The 12,998-nt window shown below is 38.9% G+C and overlaps 1 protein-coding gene across 1 annotated transcript in view; it reads left to right on the top strand.

The window, feature by feature from the left end:
* Positions 1 to 12,998, top strand: part of KIF5C (kinesin family member 5C) — a 92,174-nt gene that overhangs the window by 62,714 nt on the left and 16,462 nt on the right. The window contains exons 14-20 of the mRNA XM_062578456.1: positions 318 to 524; positions 1,720 to 1,866; positions 4,297 to 4,485; positions 8,707 to 8,824; positions 9,832 to 9,908; positions 11,303 to 11,412; positions 12,315 to 12,416. Coding sequence (XP_062434440.1) covers positions 318 to 524; positions 1,720 to 1,866; positions 4,297 to 4,485; positions 8,707 to 8,824; positions 9,832 to 9,908; positions 11,303 to 11,412; positions 12,315 to 12,416 — 950 coding nt within the window. The remainder of the gene's footprint in view (positions 1 to 317; positions 525 to 1,719; positions 1,867 to 4,296; positions 4,486 to 8,706; positions 8,825 to 9,831; positions 9,909 to 11,302; positions 11,413 to 12,314; positions 12,417 to 12,998) is intronic.

Below are 12,998 nucleotides of genomic sequence, written 5' to 3'. Positions count from 1 at the left end.
ATTTGTTTGGAGCTTATGATACTGCTCAAAATAAGCTTCTGTGCCTCTTTCTTGTGTCATAATAGGATTTGATTAAATTTTTTCTTTTCATTGAAGTGCAGACCTTTTTTTGCTTGCTTCAAATCTACTTGTGCTGAAACTGATACTGTTTCTGGTACAGTACCAGGATTTCTCTCTCTCTCTCTCTCTCTCTCTCGCACACATTTGCTTGCTCATGCTCTCTCTCATGGTCTATTTTTTGCCCTTTTTAAAGTTGTAAGTCTTGAGTGAGTATTTAGAACGTTTATGCATCTGTGTTCTGTGGCATTTGTTTCCAGCTTTTGGCCTCCACTAGGAGAGATTATGAGAAGATTCAAGAGGAGCTGACCCGTCTTCAGATTGAGAATGAAGCTGCAAAAGATGAAGTGAAGGAGGTCCTTCAAGCCCTCGAAGAATTAGCTGTCAATTATGACCAGAAATCCCAGGAAGTGGAGGACAAGACAAGAGCCAACGAGCAGCTGGCAGATGAGCTGGCCCAGAAAAGTGTAAGAACAAGCAGTCTATAGTGCTGGTTCCCTTCCCTCAACCCTCACTGTGCACCTCTTTTAAAGACTTCCTTAGGCTAGCAATTGCATAGGAAATTATATACCATTTCAAAAATCTTTTATATATTTCTGCCAAGTATATTGTTATGTAGTTTAAAATTTGGAGTAACAGAGAAGCTCTTAAAAGATCTGTACTGATGGTACCCTCTACCTTCTATCTTAGTTATAGGATGAAATTAAGACTGCCTCTCTGATAGTTGATGGCAGGTTTTGGCTCTGTTGCAACATCTGTTTTGTACACGAAATCAGCTGCTGAAGTGAATGTGAAGGATGGCCGTTCTTTATTTTGATCACTTTAAAACTGTATGGTACCAGGAATGATGGAAAACCTGCCTTATACAAATTGCATAATGTTGTGTTTCTCTAGACTCTGTGCTGTGAAACAAGGATTTTTATGTAGAGTCAGGGATTCTCAAGGAAGAAATCAATATAATATATTTATTTCAGTTGATGTATCAATCTGAAGGAAAACATCTGATCTGAGAAAAATCAAGATTGGCTTACTAGCTTGACATACCCCTTATTTCTTAATTCTTTACACAAACTAAGAAAGCTGTTGGTAACAGGTCTGTTTTCATGCATGTCTAGCATATAGGACTGTTATCCAGTTCAGTAGAACAAATTTGTATGAAATCTTTCTGAAAAAAAAATGAATTTTATATTCTTGTACACCTGGTTCTCTGTGATTAACTATATTTGACATGTATTATGTGAATAAGATTCTTATAGGATTTACTACCTTTAATAGATCTAAAGTAGCCTTGTTAGGTAGTGAATTGCCAAAGTGGATTATGGCAAGGCTGAGCTGTAGGCTGCTGGAGTAAGTGCTGGTACATTGAGCCAGTAGGCATGTTCAGAAAAATATAAAATACTATCTAGCCTGATCATTGCAGAAGATCTGCTGCCCAAAAGTGGCACTGCTGAACTTGAATAAAGCATGGAGGAATTAAGTATAGAGCTAGGACTATCTTGCAGCTACATATTTCTTTTGTTTAAGAAAAGATACTGTAGACAGTGAGCTGTTTGGTAGGTTTATTCTGTCCAGAGAGGAAACTCAATTTTGTTTAATGAATTTGCTTATGAATAAAGAGAATCCGAGGAGGGGATGGTAACTTTTGCTTTTAAATCTTTTCAGACTGTCCTGACAGCTACCCAGAGGGAGCTGGGCCAGTTACAGGAACTCAGTAATCATCAGAAGAAAAGAGCTACAGAGATCTTAAACTTGCTGCTTAAGGACCTCGGAGAGATTGGAGGAATCATTGGTACTAATGATGTTAAAACAGTAAGTTGGCAACTTTTATTGCTTCCCCCCTACACCTCCCATAATATTTAAAAACTAACAAAACAAAAGTCCTACCAGCTTAATACGGAAGATATGTGATACAGAATTCCTTCTCCTAGGGCACTGCTGTTTAAATTCTAGTTAGAGCGCAGTGTAAGATACTGAAGAGATCTTTGGGGTCAGAGATGCACAGTATCTGTGTGCACAAATACTGTTCTCATTCCTGGCTGGGTTTTTGGGGCCAGACTAATGCAGCCCATCTGGGTAGTGATGCATTTATTAAAATCTACTTGCCCAGACCTGGACTGGGGTTCTCCCAAAACAATATGTACATAGCATTACTCCCTAGTTAAGTGGCATGAGCCTGTATTCCTAGAATCCAAATAGTTGGCTTCTGGGCTGCTAAACCATTGTTTGAAATTTGTCCTGCAACTGTCATATAGCTGGACATGAACTAGTCTTAAAGCCAGAGTTCTTTGCTGTCAGCTGTCTGGTACATCTGGGTGAAAGGATCTGCATGAAGTCTGTTTTCTGCACTTCGTTTTTTCTTACTTTTGAACAGGGTCTGGCTTCATCGAAGAGCCCAGACTTTCTGAGCATAATACCTTCCAAATACCTTCCGAACATAGGATACTTAAATACCTTCCATAATACCTTCCAAACATAGGATGCTTGAAACTACTGCTTTTCAGCACTGGTGCTAAATAACATTTAAATATTATGTGATAGCAGACCAGACTTAACTTTTGTATATTGGCTAATGCTCTTAGAGGAAAAATATTCCAGAAGATCACTTTCCTCTGAAGAAAGAAGGTGAGAATAGGAGTGAATATTGCTCAAGCAGTAGAAGCCTTGGTATCTGAATGCAGCTGAAGATGATGGTGCAAATTTTGGCTGGCTTTGCTTAGAAATTTGCTTTCAGTCTGGCTCTTAAGTTTACAGATATGGTAGAGGAGGCAGCTGCTCACTTTGTCGCACTTATGGTGTAGGTGAACAAAATTGTAATCCTTGGAGAAGGTACTTAGGCAGCCATTGCTAAATGGCACATTTAGAAATGTTCCTTGTGTCATTAATGTTATCTTCTCTGTTCATTCAAAACCATATGGAAAAGAGCAGTTGTTAAAACTCAGTAAGAAGCTTATTCTCAAGATATAAATATCTATAATAACTTGCAAGTTATTTACAATGTACTCTTATTTTCTTACCATTAGTCCTTTTCTCAGTTTTGGAGCTATCTTCTTTTCTGAATTCTTATTTCATACTTCACAAAGGTAAAAGCAGGTATGTGCAGCTGGAATCCTTTGGGTTGATTCTGAGAGTTGCTGATCATCTGCTAAACCCCCATTAGATATACAGATGCTCCAGTCCACTGTTACTACAGGGGACATAAACGTCTCAGAGAACAGGGCTTATGGAGATTCTAGGACCACAAGAACATACTTTGCTAGATGTTACAGCAACCTCTGGTGGCCATTTTAATTGGAAGGATAAGAGGAAATTTTTGCAAATGGAGGCCGTTTGATACAAATTCTTACAGTAAGAAAGATATCAGCATTTTACAGGGACAGATGTAAATGAGGCAAGACTGAAAAGACTTTCGTAGAATAGTTTTGAATTTATTGGCAGTTAGCAGCTTCTCAAAGTGTGTGTGTTGGATTAAGGGTTTTGGAGGCAGTAGCGTTTTTTCAGGCTGTAGGGAAAAGGTGCAGAGCCTAGCACTTTCTCCTTTGCTGTGCTGAGAAAAAGGTGAAGGCACATGAAATACATTATTACCCATATGCTTGTTCTAGGAAAATCATCATGTCATCACAGCAGCACTATGTGAATTATATAGTTGAAAAATTGTGAAGAGAAAGACAAACAGCTAAAAGGCCCAGTGTTAAACCAGGAAAGGCAGTAATGTGTATACATAGAATGATGTTAATATTTACAGAGAGGAGGAGTTGCATTGCTGTTGCTAAATGAGATTTCCAGAACAAGCTCTGTCCTACAGTTCCTTATTGAAGGAACATGAGCCTTCTGGGGAGAAGGGGGGAGGGGGAGAGCTTCTTTAAGGAGTAGTTTGAAAATGCACTTCAGCTTTCAGTTGCTTGAAGGAAGAAAAACCTTCGGTGGTGGTGCATGAGAACGTTTTGCCAAAATATGCTCTCGCCAGGTGGGCTTGATTACTTTAACTGTTAGTCACTAAGTTAATGAAGCACACTGTGACTACATGTCTTAGTTTCTTGCTTTTGAGGCTTAGCAGTGAAAATTCTGAGAAACAGAGTGGTGTAACATCTTTAAAGGTGACCTGAAGATCCATAACAGTGCTGGAGCACTGTTGAGTTTCTGTAGAGGTTATCTAGCTCTAGACAACTTAGAGGCTGCTTTGCATTGATTTGTTTTCTTGAAGAACTACATCTTAAGGATTGCAATCTTCTGTGTGTTTAGTTAGCAGATGTGAACGGGGTGATTGAAGAAGAGTTCACCATGGCACGACTTTACATCAGTAAGATGAAATCTGAAGTAAAATCTCTTGTGAACCGCAGCAAGCAGTTGGAGAGTGCCCAGATAGACTCCAACAGGAAGATGAACGCCAGCGAGAGGGAGCTAGCAGCTTGCCAGCTCCTCATCTCACAAGTATGTTTGTTTTTTCCTTATCCCTTTGAAGTCATGTTTGTCTTTCTCAGCCTCCTTCTCTACAAAATGTGTGTGCAAAGAGTGAAAGATGATGATACAGGGAGTAGAGCAGTGCTTTTCTTTTGTGTTTTTACCTCTCTTCTCGTTTTCCTCACCCTGAAAGTGTTTCAGCATATTCTGTGGTCAGATCATATTCTCCTTGTTGTAGATTTCAATGTTTTCTATGGCATAACACTGAAAATACTCCTCGGAGCTATTTCTTCAACACCTATTTGTATCTTGTACCTTTACTTTAAGAGCAACCTGAGAAAGGAAGTGGTGATTATTTGGTTCACTAGTAAAACATTGAGAGGCCCCAGTATCTGGACTACTAGTCTGCTAACAGATAGCTAGGCAGTAATATGTAAAATAGTACTTTAAAGAAAACATAACCATGTAAGTTAGAAATCCAGATGGTAGGAGGGCTTCACAGTAGGTGGCATGTTAGAAGCAGTGATGCATGCTGCTGCATTCTGCAGGGAGAGAGGGGGCTCACTGCTTTACCCTGCTTAACTTCTTTGATCAATGTGCACACACAGTGCAGAGATGATCTGGGTTTACTATATTTCATTTGCTGCTTGCTAGCCTAAGAAAACCTCAGGCAGGGATAATCTTTTGTCCTGCAATAGAATCTCTGTATTAAGTTCTACAGTAATAGCTGTAGTGATAAGCATGCTTCTCAGGGAGACTAGAATCCTGAAGATATTGGCTGTCCAAAAATGTTAAATAAAACCTACAATTTTACTGCTGTCTTGAGGTATACTGTGAGCTGGTATAACCATTAAAGGAAGTCATCCTTCCATCCTATGATGCTGCCTTTCCTTGGGACTTGCATCAGTAAAGCAGATTAAGATGTGACACACAAAGCAGCTGTATGTATGTGTCTGTTGGCAAGAGTACTAAGTGCATAGAGCTGGAAATAAATGACTTGGCCGTGGATTGGTGGGATGGCTTCTTTCGGTCATGGTGTTGGCTTATGCTGACCAGTGAAAGCCTGACTGCTTGTCTGGGGTTGATGTTTTTTCCCTCTTAGACTGTAGTCATACTGAAGTCTAAGCTCTTCAGTTTTTACAGAGCTCTTCAGTGCTCAACTTTTCGCAAATGTTACTTAACTGTTGTCCTCAGCACCTATTTGCAGGTAGGGAAAGTTATGGAGGTTTGACTTGAGTGACTTATCCAAGGCTGTGGAAAGAGGTGAGAGATAACATCATAGAATCGTAGAATGGGTAAGGTTGGAAGGGACCTCTGGAGATCATCTAGTCCAACCTCCCTGCTCAAGCAGGGTCACCTAGAGCACATTAAACAGGGTTGCGTCCAGGCGGGCCTTGAAGATCTCCAGAGAAGGAGACTCCACAACCTCTCGGGGCAACCTGTGCCAAGGCTCTGTCACTCTCACAGTGAAGAAATTCCCCCCTCACGTTCAGGCAGAACTTCCTGTGGTTCAGTCTGTGCCTGTAGCCTTTGTCCTATCACCTGGCACCACTGAAAAGAGTCCAGCCCCATGCTCTTGACACCCTCCCTTCAGGTACTTGTAAACATTGGTAAGATCCCCCCTCAGGCTTCTCTTCCCCAGGCTGAAGAGGCAACGCTCTCACAGCCGTTCCTCACAGGGCAGATGCTCCAGCCCTCTGATCTTCGTAGCTGTAGGCTGGATTCTATCCAGTAGCTCCATGTCTCTCTTGTCCTGGGGAGCCCAGAACTTGACACAGTTCTCGAGATGAGGCCTCCCCAGGGCTGAGTAGAAGGGCAGCATCACTCCTCTGCACCTGCTGGCAACAGTCTTCCTAATGCACCCCAGGAGACCATTGGCTTTCTTGGTCACAAGGGCACATTGCTGGCTCATGGTCCACCAGCGCTCCCAGGTCCTTCTCTGCAGAGCTGCTCTCCAGAAGATCAGCCCCCAACTTGTCCTGGTGCCTAGGGTTATTTTTCCCTAGGTGCAGGACTCTACACTCTCCTGAAGTCCAGGGTTGCAGTCCTGCTTGTTGCCTTACTTCTTTCCTGCAGTATCCTGAACTCCACCATCTTGTGGTCACTGCAGCCAAGGCTGCCCCCAACCTTCACATCTCTGACCAGGCCCTCTCTGTTGGTAAGGACAAGGTCCAGCAGGACACCCTTCCTTGTAGGCTCCTCCACCATTTGTGACAAGAAGTTATCATCAATGCATGTGGCCCTGCAGTCTTAACCTTCTTAACAAAATTTGCATTATATGTTGTTGTGGTAAAGAAAAAAAACAAACACTCTTAAGCATGTGATCATCTTGTCTTGGCATTTTGGAAGCCCTGCAACTGAGACCACATTAAGACCCATCTATCTTCAAAACCAGGAAGAAGTTGGGTGGTATTATGCTCAAAAACTTGTTTATAGGCAAAGGGGAAACACACTTACATATAAAGCCAAGAATTTATTATTACTATAATTGAAATCTTAGCAGTCTAATTATTATTAGTCCAGCTCAAATTGTTACAGAAAAACAGAATACTTCTATTCAGAAAAAAAATTCATTAGCAAGCCATGTAAAATTGCTATATATGTGTTTTTACATGCAGGGGGTAGTTTCTTCTGCTTTTTCTAATGATATGCTCACCCCCTGTTCATTTGGATCCTTATGTTGATAGCTTCACTGGTGGTGTTGGTGGGGGCATGAATGGTGAGTTGTTGCGTCTGGAGTTCTTTTCCAAGAAGGATATGATATTTATGTTAATCTCTAAGAAAGAAGGAGCATTTGAGAATGCTCCTCACTCTAGGATCCACTTGGGGTCGGTTTTGTTTGCTAGTATGCTTTTACACCGTGCTGTTTTCACTGGTCTGCAGCTCTGCCTTACAACCAAATTTATTATATGTGGTGTCTTTTATATGAGTTAGATACTATTTCTTTGTTCTCTTACCCCTAAGCTAGTTTTATCTAGCTCCTCATCAGCATTTCTTTAACTGACTGTTGATGACTTGTTTACAGACATGGTGTCTCCAGTGCTAAGCCTGTTCCCCATCTCTTATCATCCCCTGCCTGTACTCTTTTATGTTGCATCCTGTATCTCCGTTTCTGAAGGTCTCTGTTATCCTACTAGGCCGGTATTTCTCTATACTATGTTGTTATCTTAGCCATAAAAACATGGTGGTACCAAACAAAAAAAAAGATAAAAACAAAAAACAAATTAGCAATAGCAATCTGGTCAATTAGGAAAAAAAAATATTACAGCTAAACCAAGTAAAACAAAGCTGCAGGTAGATCAAGAAAAATTCAGATAGAGAAAGCCTGACAAGCCTCGGACCTGAGGCTTTGTAGACTCAGTATAAGTTTATGGTCTGTTACTAGCAATGGCAATACCGTGTCACAGGACTACGCAGTTTGCGTTAAGTGGACCCATTAAAGCAGTACCTGCTGCTCAGTACTGTACCAAGAGGCTCCATTCTGGAGCCCGAACATTTGGAAGCGAGCATGGAATGACTACGTTTCTTGTCAGCTTTAGAAATGTAGTGGGACACCTGCTGCCAAAAGCATGCAATTTAGGTGTGTACCCCTCCCTCTTGAAAGACTTGGTGCCAGTAGGGTCTGAACTATTTTAATTTCTACTAAGGATTACGCCTCTCTAAGTCTAATCTTCAGTGCATAGAAGTAACTCTTAACTCAAAGGTCTAAGCCTCTCTCTGCTGACCTGAATTTTTAGATCAGTGAACCACAAATCTTTCAGTTGTGTTATGAAGAGGCTGTAATAATTCCCAGGCAGAATCATAATTTAACCCCCAAATTAGAAAATTTTAAATTTAATTTCTGATGTTTTAGTATATTATTCCCTTGTTTCTATTTAATCAAATGCCTTTCTCTTCAAAAGGATGTTAACAAACAATTCATCAGGATAGCTGATGAAAGTTGATAACTTTTGCCTTATTCCAGCACAGTGTACACTTGGTTCTAAAATGCTCCTGGTGCTCATTTAACACTGATTTCCAATGATGTTATAGAATTATCACTTCTGTTCTTCAGTGTGTATTTTGGACTATTGTGACCTTTAAAAAATTCAGGCTATTTTGATCTGTTAACTTTTTTATCTGATTTTTTTTCTATATTGTCTCCAGTCACCAGCTTTTTCTGTTTTTCTTTCTTTATGTGAGATGGCACTGGAACTTCTAGATAACAGGTGTGGTACTTGCATCTCATTACTATTCCCTATGTTTTTAAAGCATGAAGCAAAGATCAAGTCCCTTACAGACTACATGCAAAATATGGAGCAGAAGAGAAGACAGCTAGAAGAATCACAGGACTCTCTCAACGAAGAACTTGCCAAGTTACGTGCTCAAGGTACAATGTTGAGTCTTGTCTTCTACCAACTATCTTAGAAAACTCTATGTAAAAGCAAGTGTCGTTTATCCAATTCACCAGGGATTGCTCTGTTTGACTTTCCATCCTGTTTTCCTCCTTTATCATAAAAATATCTCAAAATGATAGAAATATGATTGAAGAGACAAGATTTTAGTTCATTTAGCTAACCCTAACCATTACAGTGCACAGATGGACCTGATTGTGCAAGTCATGATTAGACATTGAACTATTTTCTTTGTAGTCCTAGAACATTTTTCTGTTTGTTTAGTATTTTGCAATGAAATAATGAAATCACAATTCAGAGTACTTACCATACTGCATGTGTTTGTAGTTTACACTTAAGATAAAAATGATTAACCCTTTCAGCCTAGTCCATTCACAGAATCCAGAAAAACTTAATTTTTCAAAAGAATGAAAAACTATGTGATGAACTTCACTTTACACTGTAATGCTGTGAGAAATATAAACAAAACTGGCAAAACAGTATCAAAGAACCTCAAAAACAATTTTTCTAGTATTAACTCCCTATTTACTGTATGACCTACAAGTTTTAATGTTATTCCAGACTTTTTGCACAAGGGATCTTCTGTGGCTCCAGGAGCAGCAGGTGGTGACAGAACTTGTTTAAACATCTGCATGAGATTTGAGAGACTTTTTATTCTATCTCCTGATCTTCCTACACTATTTGTAAGGAATGATCCAACTCTGGAGGTCGCTATTTCCCTGCAGAAGGCAAGGAGAATTGCTATAAGGAGGGTTATGAGGAGATGAGCAATTCAGAAAGGTGCTGGGTGGGTTGTAAAGTGTGAGCTGATACAAAAGAAAAAGGTTTTTGGTTGTAGGATGCTGCAAAACTGGCTGTTTCTGTTCCTCCAAAGCTGCTTGTACTTGCCCCCTGAAAAAAAAGGAACTTTTTTTTGAGTGTCTTGATGTAGAATGTTCTAGAGCTGTTTGGTTAATTCTCATCTCTCTTAAACTGTAAACAGAAAAAATGCATGAAGTCAGCTTCAAGGATAAGGAAAAGGAACATCTGACCCGGCTTCAGGATGCAGAGGAAATGAAGGTAGTATTGCATGCTGCAATTTTAGAGTGCATTTCATGGTAAGAGTGTTCATTAAGCTGGCGATTAGGGTGTAATTTTGTCTTCCTGTACACATGCTGTGCCCTTTAAAAAACATTTCCAGATTTTATCAGAACTGCCAACTTCCATTAGAAAACCTGACCTTGTGTAATTGAATGACCTTCTTGATTTGAAAGTATAGAACTTGCTAGTGGTGGTGTTGGTGACCAGATTATAGAAGAAGAGAGGAAATTATAGCCAGATTATCTGAGGTGATTATGTCTTCTGAGATCAGTTTGTAAATTGAGCCAACCTCAAAGAGTGAAGCGGTTCTGTGGAGTGTGCACTTAATCAAAGATATTTGGGTTCCTCAAATCATCACGAACAGAGAACCAAAATATAATACCCGGTATATTACATCCACATTTAGGAACAGTTTCTTTATATGTGATTGAAAAATGACACTGTTTTGTGTCTATTACTGTAATTTTATGCCAGTAGAACTCTGCTGAAGTTAATTAGTTAAAAGTAGTGAATTTGGGACATTTGGGTTGATACAATTTAGTACTGAAATTCAATAAAAAGGCTAGACCATTCCCAGATTTTTTGGCAAGAACTTTGACTATCTTATCCTAGAAATAATAATGAAATATAAACTTGCTCTCAGATATTTTCTGCTATAGAATGTGAGGAAGAAATATTAGGCAATGATATGCGAGTTGTGTTTCTGATGAAAATACAGTTGCACGAAAGGAAAAATAAAGCTTTATGAGGGAATGACAGAGGTTGTCATCTTAAGAAATCTTTGTCTTCAATGTATAAAGTCAAAGTTAGTAAAATAGCCACAAACTTACCACAATTGTGGTGAAAAAAAAGATCTTCAGATTGCTGTTAAAAGAAATGTATGTTTTTCCTACTACTTGAGTTATTTTTAGTCTTAAAAGTTAAAGAACAAGACTGTGGATAAGCTATTCTCTGGGGGATATTTTTGGTTTTTGCTTTGGATTTGACTTATGTGTACAGATAAACTTGTGACAAGTTTTTATTTTTGGTGAATAAACAGGTGGAATAGAGGAGACTGGTAAGAGCAGTTCAATTCTTGACATGCTAAGACCACTGATTTTTGCATGCTGTAGATTTTGCAAGAAATCAAAAGTAGGAATTGGTCTACTTCTATTGCTTAAAAGCTGCATCTGAATCAAATGCTTAGATGAGTAGATGCCTCAGTTTTGTAATCATAAAATGATGCACCAAGCAGATTCATGAATTAACCAGATTTGATAATTTCATTCAAATTCAGAAAGTTAGGTTGATTTAGCTGGTATGTAAAGAGAAAGCTTAGCTGTGAGTTACTTGATTTCTGTTTCATGTATGGCTTTTTTCTTTGTAATCTGCAGAAGGCACTGGAGCAGCAGATGGAGAGTCACAGGGAAGCCCATCAGAAGCAGCTGTCCAGACTGAGAGATGAAATTGAAGAGAAGCAGAAAATAATTGATGAAATCAGAGAGTATGTTCATTTGCTTTGTGGCTTTCTCTGTGCCTTTACTCTTCTGTGACGCTGTAGGACCGTTCTTTTTGGTTGATTTTGTTTGTTTTTAATTAATATCTATATATTTCAGAGTTTTACAGACACTTATATCCTTATATTCAACAGTCAACACTCTATTTTGCACTGTGGATTAAAGTGCCTAGTTCTTTACTGTGAAGCTATTATAGTTCTGTAAAATTATAGATATGAAGAAAGAATAATATTCTATCTACAGGTTGATAGATAATAGAATCTCTGAGGGAAATGGATCTAAAAACCAAAGGTTTAGAGGGTCCTGTCACAGGCTTTCTGAGGGTCTAGGTGACTCAAATGTATCCTGTTTTCTCACCTTGAGAGAGAGAAAATATATTTCCTCCTGACGTGGAAATATATTTCCATTAATCAGATACCCCAAAATGTGTTCAAGTTAATCCTTGCAACTCTCTTGCTAGACTTGCTGGTAGAATATGCTTCGAAAACTGAGATCTTTATTACTACTCTCCTAGTTTTTTAAATGTTTGTCAAATCCAGGCAATTCCAATGTAGTGGTTATTCTTTCATCATATTTATAGCGTGACTGACAACTAATAAGAGGGAAATGAGAAAGCAGGAAAGAACAATTGCAAGAAGGATTTGTTTACTTTAAGATAGGAGAGACAACAGAGGAAAATATATGGAGGACTATTCAATTACCTAATGTTTTTTAAAACAAAGTTACTGCTCCTCAGATTCTTTATGCTTAATTTCTTTCAGAAATGTTCAGTGGGGAGTTACAGCTTTACTTCCTTTGTTTAACCCAGTTCTGTGTATGTAGATTTACCTACCACTTTTTGTGATGTTCAGGACTGAGTTGTATTGACTTTTGTCCTTTTGCATTCTAGTATGAATCAGAAGCTGCAACTGGAACAAGAGAAATTGACTGCTGATTATGATAAATTAAAAATAGAGGACCAGGAGAGAGAAACGAAATTGGAAAAACTCATGTAAGTGAACAGCTTTCTCATCTGCTGTCCTTGAATATAATGTCTTTTAATGTGTCCACAGGAGATGGCCTAGTGAGAAGCACTTATATCAAAATACTCACACTGAAAATAGCATTTTGGTAAAATGCAACCATGCACTGTTAGTAAATCCTTACCAATTACTCCATATGATTGGAGCATAGGCTTATTTACTAGTAGGCTTGGTAGCTCCTGAAAGATGTAGAGATGTTTGTGTGTGTGTGCACGCGCACATATATATACAGGTATTTTTTTTAAGAGGTCCAATTTGATGAAATGTCATAGCAATTCATCAGTCCTCTCTTCCTTACTGCATAATAAAACCAAAGAAGAAAAAAGGTATTTCTGTTTCTAATGAGCTAGATGTGTGAGGAAAATGCTTTTTTGGGGAATGAAAGAGGAAATTTCACATGTGGGCATAAATGCTTGCCAAAATGGAGGTGGTAGCTCAGCCATTATTTGTGAGAAAGCTGCATATCAGTGGATAGTCAAAAGAATAATTAGAGGTGCAAAGAGAGGTACAATTTATTCAAATCAGCAGATGTACTCAAATGTTGGTTGATG

The sequence above is a fragment of the Rhea pennata genome, chromosome 6 (assembly GCF_028389875.1).
Source record: "Rhea pennata isolate bPtePen1 chromosome 6, bPtePen1.pri, whole genome shotgun sequence".
NCBI classification, from domain to species: Eukaryota; Metazoa; Chordata; class Aves; order Rheiformes; family Rheidae; genus Rhea; species Rhea pennata.
Note: the sequence above shows the minus strand (reverse complement) of the source record. Positions and strands in the feature narration are given on the sequence as shown.